The following is a 13620-nucleotide window of genomic DNA, read 5'->3' on the forward strand; positions in this document are numbered from 1 at the left end:
TGCTTTTGCTAATTGGCTTAAAAGCCCAAATTTGTGTGAAAAGCACAATAAAGGTACGATATAGTTAGTCATACCACATGGACCTTCCACCGCAACGCTTGCTTCTCCGTGAATGTCGTGCGTTGGGCTGAGTCTCGCAGTACGACGACGCAGAATTTGTCCCAGTAACGAGGGGTTACTTTATCGCGGGGATTGAGCACCACTGGCGCGACATCGTGGCCAGCTTTGGTCATGTACACATACCCGCATACGATTTCGTCGTACTGGACTGACGCCCGCTGCGCGAGTTGCCAAAAGTTGATTTTTTCACCCGATTCGGCGTATCTATCGATATATTTTACATTCACCCGATTCGGCGTATCTATCGATATATTTACATAAATATACATTTCAGAATGACAAAACAAATTCCAAAACCATGAGAAATTTGAACGGATATATATCGTACCGAGAGGCTGGCAACACGTCAAATGTGCTGCCATGATCGCCCAGCACGTCGTCAAAGACGGCATTCACAAACCGATTCTCCGATATCATGGCCAACATGCGGCTCACCTACATACACGCCCAGCATTGTAAATACATATATATATATTGGGAAAACATATATATATATATTGGGAAAACATGAAAAAAATGTATCTATAAAGCCAACGACCACAAACTCGATGTAAAATAACATAGCATACCAAGTCGTTCGAGTTAATCCATTCGGCGGTGCCGTCGATCAGCGGGTTGTGCGCAATGGTCTTTTGAGTACGCGTGTCCAGCACTTCGGCCACGCACGGCACTTGGTGAAACACCCGCCGACTTTGCTTCAACTCGAGCGACCGCAGCAGCATGACGCTCTTGAGGATGTGCGAATCGCTGCCCATGGGTTCGTCTTCGTGGTCCTTGTCTGTCACGACCATGATGCAATCGTACGACGCTACGTGGACGTTGGTGAGCTGGCGTTTCGACGCGGAATTTCCCACAATGTGCGCCACGTTGAGGTTTGTCAGGGAGTCCAAGTCAAGGCCGTCCGCTCGAAATGTGTCGAGTCGTTCGTCGATATCTGTGGGGTTCACCAAGTCTACAACCGTTCCCGGCTGGGACAAATGCTGCAACAGGTGGAGGATCGTGTGAAGGTCCCGCCGCCATCCGCACAATAGGATTCGTCTGGGGGGCGGAGGCAGCGGTTGTTTCTGAAACGAACGATGATAATCGGACCACGGGATCTGCACTGGATGGAGTAACGCTGTATACGAATCGTTGTCTTCGGCCAGAACAATGATGGCGTCTCCACGCTCCACGAGGCGGCTGTGACGAGGTTTCACCAGCACATGGCCCGATCTACAGGTCGGACGATTCACTACGAGTACTAGTATGTACTAAAAAACATGGGCAATGGGGCCGTACTTGGTGCGAAGTCCGATGGGAATGGCAGAGTCAAAGTGGGTATACAGGTCACCAAAGGGGACCCCCACGCACTCTGGCCACTCGTTTAAATAGAATTCGTGGCCGCCAAACCCGAGCAACGCATTGTATACCCGACCTAAATGGGGCGACCGCGAACAGAGCACGACGAGGCGGCCGACGATGTGACGCGACACGAGCGCCTCCAGAATGTCCCCCCCAATCATGCGCATGAATTGCTTGTTGTCGAGTTGACCAACGTCGGCGACGATATGGCCTTGCAGGGGGTGGCTCTACCACCACCGTTCGTTCATAGTATAATTAGCCACAAAAATGTTAAATACTAACCAAGCTCTTGAGGGTGAGCAAAACACGCACGAGGGCGTCGTCGGACATGCTGGTTTCGGGATGGGTAGACATGATCGTAATACTCCGAGCGCGGTGCACAGACACCTTGAGCAGGTCCGCAGCAAAGAGGGGGTTGCCTGTGCAGCAGATGACTTTGGTGCCTCGCAACAACACCATGGTCCGGATTTCCATGTCGAGCTCGTCTTTCGGGCGATGGCTGAGTATGACCACGACTCCGCCGCCTTCGCTTTCATTAGCCAGGCACAGTTCTCGAATAAACCCCATGCTTTTGTCTCCCCACCCCAGCATGACCTAAGATGGTCAAGGGTGGCTAGTTAGTTGAGTTAGTTGGGGGCTAGTGAGTTGACAGGATTCGTTAGTACCGAGTGGTTGGTTTCGACAATGGCGTGGGTGCCCTTGTCCACGGCTTCCATCTTGACTACGATCCAGTCCACAACGAAGCCGACCATGACATTAGCATACAACGACGTGATGACAAACACCGAGAAGGTGCACCCGCGGGATATCTATGATGCCATCTGTTATGTATGGCGTTGTCATGGCGGGTTGGTCACAGTAGTACCCATAGAAAGGTCATGGTGTCGCCCTTGTCGGAGCGAGGCATTTCGATCTTGGGGTCCAGAATGTCGACGGCGGTCTCGTAAAGGGACCCGAAGAACGTCGTGTGGTTGCTGAAGACCACCACGGGACTCACGCCCACGATGATGGCGCCCCCCACCAGAATCAAGGCGGCGATCTGGCCGCGACGGGTCGAGATGAGCTCGTCGAACCGGTAGCTGAACAGCCCAGTCCATGCCCAGATGCTGTCAAGGATTGTCTTCATCCATGTGGCAACACCCACCCACGGAGAAACAGTCGTTTCGCCAGTTACACGGTTACACCCTGCCCGTCGTGTCCAATCAACATGGCCTCACCGTCCACCTTGTACGAGGGGTAATGTGGAGGGGTACCATTATAATCGTCTACTAGTAGTCCCTCATGGTAGCTTGTGTGGTGACCAGTACTCGTACTATACTTTGAGGATAGCAATAATGCGAATGTTATTTATACTTTACGGCTAGTGATTTCCTAGTCCTTGCAAATCCTGACAGTGAATGCATGGCAGGAATAATATAGTACAGTAGCACCACAAGCGGGTGCAACTCGAGCGCTGAGTCTTGGACGTACTAATAGTAGATGTAACCAGAACCCAACGAAGAAATGTTCACTCACGGATGCAAGAAGCTCAAGTGTTAATAACGTTATTGTAGATTCGGTACATATTTCCAGACCATCGAATCAATCTCGCCCGCCGAATCGAATCACAAATCGACGCTATTGGTTAATCCAATTTTGAGTGCATATGATTGGCTCATACAGAGAGGACAAGTGTATTCAACCAATCAAAACTCCAGCTTGATTCAATATTGATTAGGCAAACCCAGCGAATTTTGGAAGTTTACTCTAACTGTTATTAATACTGTACTACTTCGAAGTATTATTCAAAATATTACCAGAGTGGCTAACCGGTATGTTATGATTGGATATAAATATTTTCATCATAAACGAATCAAGTACCGGTAAGATTAAATTGGGACTTAACATCCACCAATCGCATCGATGTAAATTTCATGAATCGATGTTGCCATCGGCGCCTCTTGGCACCGATCGCCGCCAGTCTTGCCGCTCCTGGCTCCGCGGACATGCACATACATGCGTTGGTGCTCTCCTCGTTTTTCTTCTCATTCGCAGCTTCCAGCAGTATCGCATGACGTTTGCGATTCTGGAAGAATCCCGGCGTACTATCGTCCTCATTGCCAACTACCGAGACTCGACGCGCTGCGCGCAGACGCTGCAGTCGCTCTTCACCAACGCGGCCCGTCCCGACCTGCTGTCATTAAGTCTATTCGATCAGATCTACAGCCATGAGCGAACTTGCATGGACGTGTACTGCGCCGACGTGGGGGAAGCCCACTGCCGCCGCCATGCTGTCCGCCGCAACGACACACTGGACGCAGCATTGGCCACAGGGCCCACCAAGGCGCGCTACGAGACGGAGAAAGGCATCGATGTGCACATGGACACATTTGCATTGGCCGTTGACTCGCATATTGTGTTTGTACATCACTGGGACATGGAGCTCAAGTCCCAGTTCGATTCGTTAGCCAACCCCAAGGCGGTGTTAACTGTCTACCCCAAATCGACCACCCGCACGCTCTTTGATCAGTGGACTATGCGGTGGTTGGGTTTAAGTACTGTTTTGAATTCCGTGTCGGAATCATAACGATATATACATGCATGTAGGTTCCACGTCGGTCATGTGCTATGCGCGAATTGAGACCATTGACGATGATGCGATGGTGCAGTACAGCGCCCCGGCGCAACAATTCATGCCTTATCGGTTCTCGCCAGTCTTGGTGAGTCAATTCGCCGGTGGGTTCAATTTCGGCTCGGCCGCCGGCGCGTTACAAGTGCGGAACGATCCGTTTACACCGTTTTTGTTTCACGGCGAAGAGTACTCGAAAGCTGCACGTCTATTTACCCACGGGTATGTCCATCCTATGTGTTACGAAGTACTCGTCTTCTTTAGTTATGTGCGACGTACTACCGTGTAGTCTTCGTGGCCTAGTACATTATTATTGAGCTTTTTCAGTCAAGGTTGCCTATTTTGGGTGATTAATGCCAACTTTGGCTGCAAAGAGTACAGGTTGAAATTTGATTGGCTAAAAAGATAAATTTTAGTAGTGCAGTCATAAAGATACCTCTTCATTCAACCAACCGCGGGGGAATTTTGAGTGCATTCTCAACCAACAAACTGCTTTCATTAGGTATGACATGTACGCCCCCATTCGCGATGTCGTGTACCATTACTACGAGGAACGCCCAGTGGTGTGGGAACGGGACTGGCCACAGCGCTATGTGATCCAGCAGCAGTCCAAGCGGCGCATCCGAGCCCTCCTTGGTCTCCCCGTGACTTCGAATGACTATGATACGACCAACATGAGTCAATTCGGTCTCGGCCATCTCCGAAGCATGGCGTCCTTCATCGAGTTCTCTCGTATCGACCCCTTGGCCCCCAAAGACGGACTCAACTCGCAGCAGTTTCAAAACTGCGGCACATTAACCTATGTCGAGCCCACGGTGTAGAGTAAGTAGTACAGTACTACTAGTTAACCACGTGCGATTGCATGAATAGCATACTAGTATATAGAATTCTCGTTATGGCATCCCACCCAATGGTGCAACGGTAACGTTATAATAATCCGACTGTATTTTGACTTGTTAATGAACCTTGCTCCTTTTTAATATCCAATCAGAGTCCATCACACCTTGCTTCTTACATACGATTGGCTATAATACTGGCAGAAGAGGTTACAATTTTGAACTGTGAATTTTGTAGAGCTTTTGTGTGATGCTGCTCGAGAGGATTGTGCACTGATGAGTTCACTCCGACTATGTCCAATGTGGTTCTCCCCTTATAGCTAACATTATGTTGTGCCCTCGGTTGGGTCGCAATGCCGTGACGGCTCTGGTGGGCCAATCCGGTGGCGCAAAACGTCTTGGTACAGTAGGAACCCATCGCAAGTGCTGAAGTGGCAGCTTCAGCACTTGCGATGGGTGCCACCAAGACGTCTAGCGCCACCCGCCCGCGCAACCACGTGACTACTCCAGTAGGGAGGTGTACGGCACCGACACGGACTGATGGTGGAATGTGGGATGACCACATTCATTGATTTAACAGGCAAGTGGTGATGTTACTGAAGTCTAGACCTGTTCGAATTGACCGAGTCCGGGATACCACATCGCATGATCTTGCTCTCATACACAGCCTACATAATTATCTCAATGCTCCTTGCATCAACCACCATGACAGGAGTAGAATATATCGCAACAGGGCGTGATGAATCTACGCAGCGATTTTCGTGATTTCACGGCATCTGATTGGACAAATTGGACAATTTTGAATTCGCAAGGTGACCTGCCTTGCGAATTCCAAAAAGAGACAAACACATGAAAAATAGAAGTCATCAATACAAACTTGAAGATATATTTAATTGAATCTGTACAATTTCAGAATTATTTATGGAATTCGCAAGGTGGTTCACCTTGCGCAGCATACAAAATTGCCTAACGTAACGTTATTTCACCTTGCTTTTTCTGGTTAATGACGTTTGCCGTCACCTTGAATCAACCGAAACCTCTGTAATTGCATCATTTATGTACTGTATACTATTTAGAGATATTGAGGGGTTTATGAAATGTCTACGAAACCCTTATAACCTTATCTTTCGCTTGCAGCGATAAAGGTACTGTATTTGTATTTGCCACAAGCTTTGACTTGCTGGATCCGCAGACACAAGAACGATGAATGATACACATGTAAATCAAAGGTCTTCTTGATGAGAACATACTAGTACATGGTTGGGTATGTCATCTCGTATAGTCTACGCTTGCTAACTTCGCTATCATTGCTTTCCAGTAGAAGCGTTTGGCCAAAACTGGCATGTCATGGACGACACAGGTAATATGACAAATAGCATTCGAATCCATTTGATCCAATTTGAGCTTGTACAAACTATACTATACAAATATTAGTATATATGATTTTGCCAAATTGCAGAGGGCCGAGTCGAACGTTTGAATTGGCAGAAATGTGATTTGATTGGCTTAAGCGGTTCATTAATCCATTCTCTTACGTAAGACATTCGATTCGGCTGAGGGCCCCAGTTTCGAATCGATTTGACAATATTTATGATGAATCAAAACGAGGCGTCAATTTATTGGCGGTTCAAATAACGGGCCAAGCCGACCCAAAAGTGAAAATTTCATCGGAATTCACAATATCATTCTTACATTCTATTGGGCTAGGAGTTTGGCAAATTCAAATGAAACCAATGATTGTTTACGTAAGTTGTTATTGACATCAGGTTAACAGCTACTATTACTATTAGTAAACGCTCACTCTTGTGAGCGTGCATTCCCGCTCGAAAACTTGCGCGGTTGTCCCACTTAGAGGAAATTATAACGCGGACGATGTTCAGATTATTCTGCTGAATACTATTTTTTGTACTACAGTATCGGAACTCCTGGTGGGTGGACGGTGGAAAACATATTAGCCAATGATATACCTAAAAAAAGTGTGTAATTGTTTATTCTCCATTTTCAACATTAAAAATGGAGGGGGTTAACAGTAAGCACGATATATTGACTCAATATCGCGCTTCGTCATAGTATATCATCCGCTTCAGCCATGCACAGTCATGAAGCCTTTTGCATGGGATTCTGTTCAGATTCACGCAGCATGGTATTTTAGGGGTTTCGGGGTTTGTGTTTGTAGATTAATGATGGTTTAAACAAGCATTCAGTGTACTCGCTGTGAGTGATTTGGATGATATTGTGGATTCGGTACGAATTTGTACAATTCCCTCATCAAAGCAGTTCCACTGTTCTTTTGACCCGAAATACTGTTTCAATGAGGTTTATATGGAACTTTGTATGCTCAGACCACCTCACCTCTTACTAGGGGTTAAGTGCATCTCAGTGGTTAGCGATAACTAACGACTAGCGATGCACTGGAGATTTAGCATCGTATGTACTCACCGGGGGTAGGACGGAGTCCCAGGTCACAGGGCTACTGGCGAAAAGGATAATTCCCTCATTGAAACAGTATTTCGGGTCAAAACAACAGTGGAACTGTTTTAATGAGGGAATACTTATTCGTACGAATTTCCAGACCCGTCGAATCGAATCACAAATCAACGCTATTGGCTAATTGATTTTTGAGTGGGATTTTGCAGAAAGGACAAGTAGATTCAACCAATCAGAACTCCGGCGTGATTCAATATCGATTAGAGAAGCCACGCGAATTTTGGAAGTTTATAGCGAATTCACAATACTGCATGTACGATTACTCGTTTACTGGTTTACGAGTAATCGTACATGTAGTAAGAATCAGGTACTAGTATCCCAACCAAGTGGAAGATCCGAGTATCCGGAAAACTGACCGGTTACTGTAGTGTTGAAGTAATAATATACTATTTTAATAGTACTACTATATTACTATTAAAATAGTAGTATTATACTAGTACTACGTAGTAACACTGTAGTATCTCTGACCAGCTATCCTAATTTTAATTGGCCTAATCCAGATCATTTAATAGTATCAAGTACTAAAGGTGCAACCTATATACGGTTCAATTGGATTATAAGCAAAAATACCAGTTCGTTTCTGTAAAAACAAAGGTATATTTCGGATAAATGTGGCCAGATGTACTGCATTTTGTAAAAGGCTTGCCCAGTGTCCGGATAACAGTGGAAGTAACAACGCTGAAAGCAAGCATTTCTGCTTGAGGACGACGGTGGAAAACGAGGCTAAGATGCTCGTGCATGTTCTGTCGTTCGTAGCGGCCGCCTCCGCCGCGGCCTCCACCACATCTGCATCCTCCCACACGTTCGCCACGCTGGTAGAATGCACCTCGGCCGGGGGATGCTTATGGCAGGGCAAGCAGAACGAATTGGTGAATGACCAACGGATTCTACACGACATGCTCGTTACTTACCATCGAGGCGACAACTACGACGTTGCAAAGCGCAACTTGAAAGCACACATCGAGTACATCGAAGGTATCCCTCCATCCCATCGTGTCCTATTATGTCACCTTGTGTGCGCCTAGCGGTGTATACACATGCAAACGACATGAACCACGACATGACGATCCAACTGGGTTTGAATCCCCGCCATTTGTACGAAGACACGGCTGGCTTGGGGGATCCATTGGACGCTGTCTTGGTCAACATGCAGGGGAAGGTGATCGATCGCCGCCTGCAAGCGTCGACGACAACGACTTCCACGGCCAGCGGCGGCGGCACCCTTCCCGCGACCTTGAACTGGTGCACCGACAACAACCCCCAAAAACGTTCTGTGTGCTCGGAGGTCAAGAGCCAAAAGCTGTGCGGGTCCTGCTGGGCTTTCGCCGCCACGGACCTCATCGAGACGGCGGTGTCATACACGACCAAGAACCCTCCCGTGTCCCTGTCGTCCCAGCAGCTCTTGTCGTGCAGCACCACCGCCGAAGTCCGCACGTACACGTACTGCTTTGCCAGAAGCGGCAACATCCCGACGTGGCTCGAACCCTCGATGAAGTGGGACGCAACGAACAAAGGGGTACAATCATTCCTATCTCCCCAAGATATTATTATATATCGTTTCTCTGTATATTTCGAAAAAAAATACCATATTCCAGTGGTGATTTCCGACCGATTATATTATGCAGATGAATCACACTAATTCCAGCGATCCACGACTTTCGAATTTGTTTATATTATGCAGATGAATCACACTAATTCCAGTGATCCACGACTTTCGTCACGCATCATCTGATTGGCTGTATAATGTTCGGCCGGCATTTCATCGATTCATGAACGTCTGTGTAATATATTCTTTCAATTCCCTATTTCCAGACTAACCCCAACATATATATATTTAGTGTGCGGGCGGGATGACCCATATTGCACTGAGCGATGCCGCCAACAAGATCAAGAACCTCGCGACGCGCATCGACTGGCCGTACAACGACGCGTACACGGCGTCATCCGTCGGCGCGCCCGTGCAGCCTACTTCCTCTTCTTTCTCTACCAAATCAACCAACACTTCAAATACCTCGAATCCCCTCAACTCTTGCGACTCGACGCGGCCAGCCGCGAATACGGCGGCGCACATCTCGGGATGGGCGCCGGCGGTAGACGGCAGTTCATGCACCGACACCAAGGACCCGGTGGTCCTCCTCAAGCGGGCCCTGCAGCAAGGACCGGTGGGGGTGGCTTTGAATGCCAAGGGTACATTCAAGCAGTACAAGGCGGGCGTGTTTGTGTGTGGAGCCATCACAAGTTCCGATCAGATCGACCACGCGATTCTGCTGGTGGGGTACGGCACGGCGGCCGACGGCAGCGGGTACTGGATTCTCAAAAACTCGTACGATGTCGACTGGGGCCTCTCGGGGTATATGTGGCTCAAGATGGACGACGGACTCAACTGCGGCCTTAATGTGTTTCCCATCCGCGTCCAAGGCGCATCCGCCGGCCCCGCGGCAAATGTGACGGTGGACGGCGGCGGCTCCCTCACGTTTGCCGGCGCCAGCATGACGACGTGGGTGGTCGTGGGGGTCGCCACGGGCATCGCGACCCTCGTCCTCACGATCGTCGGCGTGTGCGTCGCGCGCAGTCGCATGCAAAGTATGCACTTGTAGAAAGATGGATTTTGGGTTTTGAAAAAATGTGCGACCACCATTCATATTTGCCCCGTGTGTTGTCGTACTTTGTATATACCTATTCGACACATTAGTAGACGTGCAGAGGTATACTGTACTACTTACTGTACACTTTACGTTAACAAGTACAGTACGTACACCTGTTATTGTCGATTTGATACAGATTTCGGGATCGCCGATTTCTCGTTGGAATTTAAACCGATTTGATTGGCCACCTCCGATGAGCTCAAAATTATTAGCCAATCAAAACCTTCTCAATGAAATTCAACCAATCAGATCGATTGTGGATCGGTTTGGTACAACACGAAATTTCACTTGGACGCACTATATTGTGAGGGACTGACGTTGATTGGCAGAAATTCGACAGAACCCGTGATTGGATTGGATGCTGTTTGAGAATAACGTTTAGCGGTATACAACATACATGTACACCAACCATATCAGGTACAATCTCCTAGTTTCAGAGGTAGAAACTGGTACCCGATCGTGGGTATATTTCAAAGTTTCCCGCCCCGCGCCTTCCCCACATGAGTCTACTTCATTTGATTGTTTACAGTACCCAACCAATTGCAAGAATCACAGGAAAAATATGCTTTTGCATATAGTTTTTGGCCCACAGTCTTCTTGGTTAGATGGGGATTCACCATCGATATATTGAATTCCCTGCATAAAATCTAACTCATATCGATACAGGTGTCACTATGGATTGCTCAGTCACTTGGGGCACCAGGGGGTTCCGACGGACTCCCTCCCATTGTGTCTGTACCATGATGGGTGGCTATATTTGCATCCTCATCAAATGCGGATATGTCCACGAGATCGACTACGGGACAAAGAGCACGTCAAAATGGTTTTCCAGCGACGGTGGGTCGTCCATAAAGCACCTAGACAGACTCAGTTTGTCCCCCCATCTGATTCTGAGTCGCGTGAGAGGGTCGTACAGGATCAGATGGACGTGGGGACACGTGGCTTGAAACGCGGCCACGTCGTTGGCGTACCACGGTCGACCCGACGCCTTCACATGGTACGGCGTGGCAAACACTCGCAGTTGAATGTGTCTAGAATCAGACTCAGAGATACGTTGATTCCTGCGACGACGTACTGGAATGCATTGAGTAGCACCAACGCCGACTCGTCGGTAGGGAACGTCAGGCCCTCGACGTTGCATCCGCCATCGAGCCATTCGATGGTGTCCACGCGCTCAAAGAAGGCAGAGATGGACCCGGACTTGACATCTACTTTGATGACATTATTCGAAAGTCGATTCGAAAAGTTTGAGTGAGGTGCTCAATCATCAACCAATCAAAATCCAGTACATGAATCAAGTGGCCAATCAAATTCACTCGTTGACCAATTCGACTTCGAATTCATGTGTTGTGTGATTGGAATTAGTGTGATACTGGACGATCTACAAGTCAGAATCGATCGATAAATTTGGCGAATCAGCACCAAACTCCAAATACTTTGAAGTATTAGGTAAAATGAACAATATTAATTGTCGTGTTATATTCTAAACTGGAGCGACCTGGAGAATGAATATTCGACACAACCAAATGTATGACAGAAGAAACGAATCGGCAGAAGAAAGAATTGAGCCAATCAGAATGCAGGAAACGCACCATCGACGACATTAAATTAGTGTTTGACTGAAATTAGTGTGATTACGATCCCATACGAATTTCAAAATAAGAATATCGATCGATGGATTTGGCGATTCAGTACAAAAGTCTAAATTTTAGGTTGTAAAACGACAATAGGACCTGTCAACGTAGCATCGACGTGGGTGGGGGAAGGCGACAAATGTAGCAACGACCCGAGTTCCGTGATGAGCTGGTTGAGTACGATAGCTCCGCGGCTAAACCCCAGCAGATGCAGCGGTAGGTCCCATGCGAGTTGGCGGCCTGCGTCTGCGAAGGAACGTGTTGTTGTGATGAGCGACAAGATCTAGAATGAATGCAACGCCCTACCGAGGAACAGCGCGGTCGTGTGTTCGAGGAGCAGTTGGAGATGGAGAAACGCCGATCCGTCCGTGGAATCTACAGGCGGATGTGTCAAGTAAGAACATGGTGAGGTGGTCGCACATGTGGAAGGTTCGCCGTCCGTGTTGTCGACAAAGTTGTCATAGCAGCTGACCCCTTTGGCGTGCGTGCGAGGTTTCACGATCCATACATTTGCATGCGGGAATCGCCGCACGTAGTGTGCGCACATGGATTCGTACGAGTATGCAGCGAATGACTTGAACGCACCACGCCGCATCACGTGGTCAAAGTGCTGGACGTCGCCGGGGAAGAACACAACGTTCTCGGTGGCATGGGGGATGAACGAGATGTAGATGTCATTGAAGAGTCCGCGGCGTCCTTCTACATTGACGGACTCATGATGGCGCTGGAAGATGCTTCCGTCGGCCAAGTCGAGGCTTCGCTTCCTGATGCGCATGGACGTTCAACGGAACAATGGATCAAGGTTTTCGACGACGCCTTTCGAATCTAATGGGACGATTGGATTGGCTAAAATACAATAGATTTAGCGACAATGATTGGCTATAGCACATTCTCGCGAGGACGAATCCTCGAGGCTTCTAAATAGTGTATATACTGGAATTCTCAATGATTGTAGTGCAATTTTGGTTCACTATTTGTGAATTTTACAAACAGGTTGGTGTCATGTTGGTCCACCTTTTGTGAGATTCTTAAATAGTGTGAGTTCGACCACCCAACTCATCACCCATTGAAATTATGACCAAGTCCAATAACGGATGGCGACTGGTTGAGTCCCACGAGCAATATCGTAGTATAGTTAAATCAAGAGAAACGCAATGGCTGGGGTATGTCGTACATAAGTACCTCCTTGATGGCTACAAAGCAATAACCATCATGACAAGAGACTGGCTACGCACACCAACTTCGCATGATCTACTGCTTATAAGTCCAAAATAACTACCGGTACTGTAATCCAAAATGAACGGATATGATTGGCTTATTTAAGCCGATGGCCCATAATTTCTTGGTTATGATTGGATAGACTTGTCAGAAACTTCAGGCCCTATTTCACCAATCAATGGCCACAAAGGTCCAACCGAATGATGACCTAACCTACCCTAGCGATATGATAGGTTGGAAATAAAACAAAAAGAGCGATATGATTGGCTAGAGCAGAGTCAGAATAGAGATGATTGGCTAAATGAAACTCATACAAATCAACCATACTAATGTGCGACAGTGAACAAGACGACGGCGTCATATTTAACATCACGTGGATCTATTAAATATGGATGTAAGACGGTCCTACTATAGGTGCATTACCATCGGCCACCTTCGGGTGCGCGCGACGGAGGCGCATCCCGTCGGAATGAACCTTCGCGGCGAGGCGGTCCGTCGTCCCGAGGGCCGTCGCGGTCGCCGCCGAACCCAAAGCGACGAGATGCGTCCGACGAGTCGCCAAACCGACGAAGAGGCGCGCCACCGTCGCGGTCGCCGAAGCGGCTGCTGCCACCTTCACGGTCTCCACCAAATCGGCTAGGCCCATCTCGGCTACCAAAGTCTCGGCTAGGCCCATCTCGGCTACCAAAATCTCGGCTAGGAGCATCTCGGCTACCAAAATCTCGGCTAGG

General features: G+C 48.1%; 5 protein-coding genes across 6 annotated transcripts in view; 2 read left to right on the top strand and 3 right to left on the bottom strand.

Moving 5' to 3' along the window:
- Window positions 1-68: 68 nt before the first annotated feature.
- H257_10207 (hypothetical protein) lies at window positions 69-2587 on the bottom strand (the record flags this gene model as incomplete). The annotated part of the gene is made up of 7 exons (XM_009836678.1): window positions 69-324; window positions 449-555; window positions 690-1332; window positions 1399-1688; window positions 1744-2055; window positions 2127-2270; window positions 2327-2587. 7 exons carry the CDS (start codon window positions 2585-2587, stop codon window positions 69-71), a joined length of 2013 nt encoding a protein of 670 aa, XP_009834980.1.
- Window positions 2588-3367: 780 nt separating this feature from the next.
- H257_10208 (hypothetical protein) lies at window positions 3368-5001 on the top strand. The gene is made up of 3 exons (XM_009836679.1): window positions 3368-3995; window positions 4048-4291; window positions 4572-5001. The coding sequence occupies exons 1-3, from the start codon at window positions 3383-3385 to the stop codon at window positions 4888-4890; spliced, it is 1176 nt and encodes a 391-aa protein (XP_009834981.1). The 5' UTR covers window positions 3368-3382; the 3' UTR covers window positions 4891-5001.
- Window positions 5002-8058: 3057 nt separating this feature from the next.
- Window positions 8059-10046, top strand: H257_10209 (hypothetical protein). The gene is made up of 3 exons (XM_009836680.1): window positions 8059-8367; window positions 8418-8908; window positions 9231-10046. Exons 1-3 carry the CDS (start codon window positions 8121-8123, stop codon window positions 9987-9989), a joined length of 1497 nt encoding a protein of 498 aa, XP_009834982.1. The 5' UTR covers window positions 8059-8120; the 3' UTR covers window positions 9990-10046.
- A 558-nt stretch (window positions 10047-10604) lies between these two features.
- On the bottom strand, window positions 10605-12506 carry H257_10210. Of its 2 annotated transcripts, XM_009836682.1 has the most exons (6): window positions 12092-12506; window positions 11978-12046; window positions 11771-11917; window positions 11113-11245; window positions 10952-11068; window positions 10605-10894 (listed from the first exon to the last, which is right to left on the bottom strand). In XM_009836682.1, the coding sequence occupies exons 1-6, from the start codon at window positions 12444-12446 to the stop codon at window positions 10834-10836; spliced, it is 882 nt and encodes a 293-aa protein (XP_009834984.1). In that variant the 5' UTR covers window positions 12447-12506; the 3' UTR covers window positions 10605-10833. The 2 variants fall into 2 exon arrangements, with proteins under 2 accessions (XP_009834984.1, XP_009834983.1); XM_009836681.1 differs by having other exon boundaries at window positions 10605-11068.
- A 765-nt stretch (window positions 12507-13271) lies between these two features.
- The window catches only part of H257_10211 (hypothetical protein), a gene marked incomplete at its 3' end in the record, with an annotated part of 4238 nt that continues 3889 nt past the window's right edge, over window positions 13272-13620 (bottom strand). Inside the window, exon 3 of the mRNA XM_009836683.1 lies at window positions 13272-13570. Within this exon, the coding sequence (XP_009834985.1) occupies window positions 13272-13570 (299 nt within the window). The remainder of the gene's footprint in view (window positions 13571-13620) is intronic.

Source organism: Aphanomyces astaci (assembly GCF_000520075.1).
Source record: "Aphanomyces astaci strain APO3 unplaced genomic scaffold supercont1.27, whole genome shotgun sequence".
Classification (NCBI taxonomy): Eukaryota; Oomycota; class Saprolegniomycetes; order Saprolegniales; family Verrucalvaceae; genus Aphanomyces; species Aphanomyces astaci.

Bases quoted from the DNA above. Each gene is read 5' to 3' on its own strand.
- H257_10208 (XM_009836679.1), top strand. From the start codon at position 3,383: ATGTTGCCATCGGCGCCTCTTGGCACCGATCGCCGCCAGTCTTGCCGC. The intron at 3,996-4,047 runs GTACTGTTTTGA...ACATGCATGTAG, and splicing joins TATGCGGTGGTTGGGTTTAA to GTTCCACGTCGGTCATGTGC. The intron at 4,292-4,571 runs GTATGTCCATCC...TGCTTTCATTAG, and splicing joins GCACGTCTATTTACCCACGG to GTATGACATGTACGCCCCCA.
- H257_10209 (XM_009836680.1), top strand. From the start codon at position 8,121: ATGCTCGTGCATGTTCTGTCGTTCGTAGCGGCCGCCTCCGCCGCGGCC. The intron at 8,368-8,417 runs GTATCCCTCCAT...GTGTGCGCCTAG, and splicing joins ACACATCGAGTACATCGAAG to CGGTGTATACACATGCAAAC. The intron at 8,909-9,230 runs GTACAATCATTC...ATATATATTTAG, and splicing joins GGGACGCAACGAACAAAGGG to TGTGCGGGCGGGATGACCCA.
- H257_10210 (XM_009836681.1), bottom strand. From the start codon at position 12,446: ATGCGCATCAGGAAGCGAAGCCTCGACTTGGCCGACGGAAGCATCTTC. The intron at 12,047-12,091 runs GTGCGACCACCT...ATCCGCCTGTAG, and splicing joins GGACGGCGAACCTTCCACAT to ATTCCACGGACGGATCGGCG. The intron at 11,918-11,977 runs GTAGGGCGTTGC...GTTCCTTCGCAG, and splicing joins CACGACCGCGCTGTTCCTCG to ACGCAGGCCGCCAACTCGCA.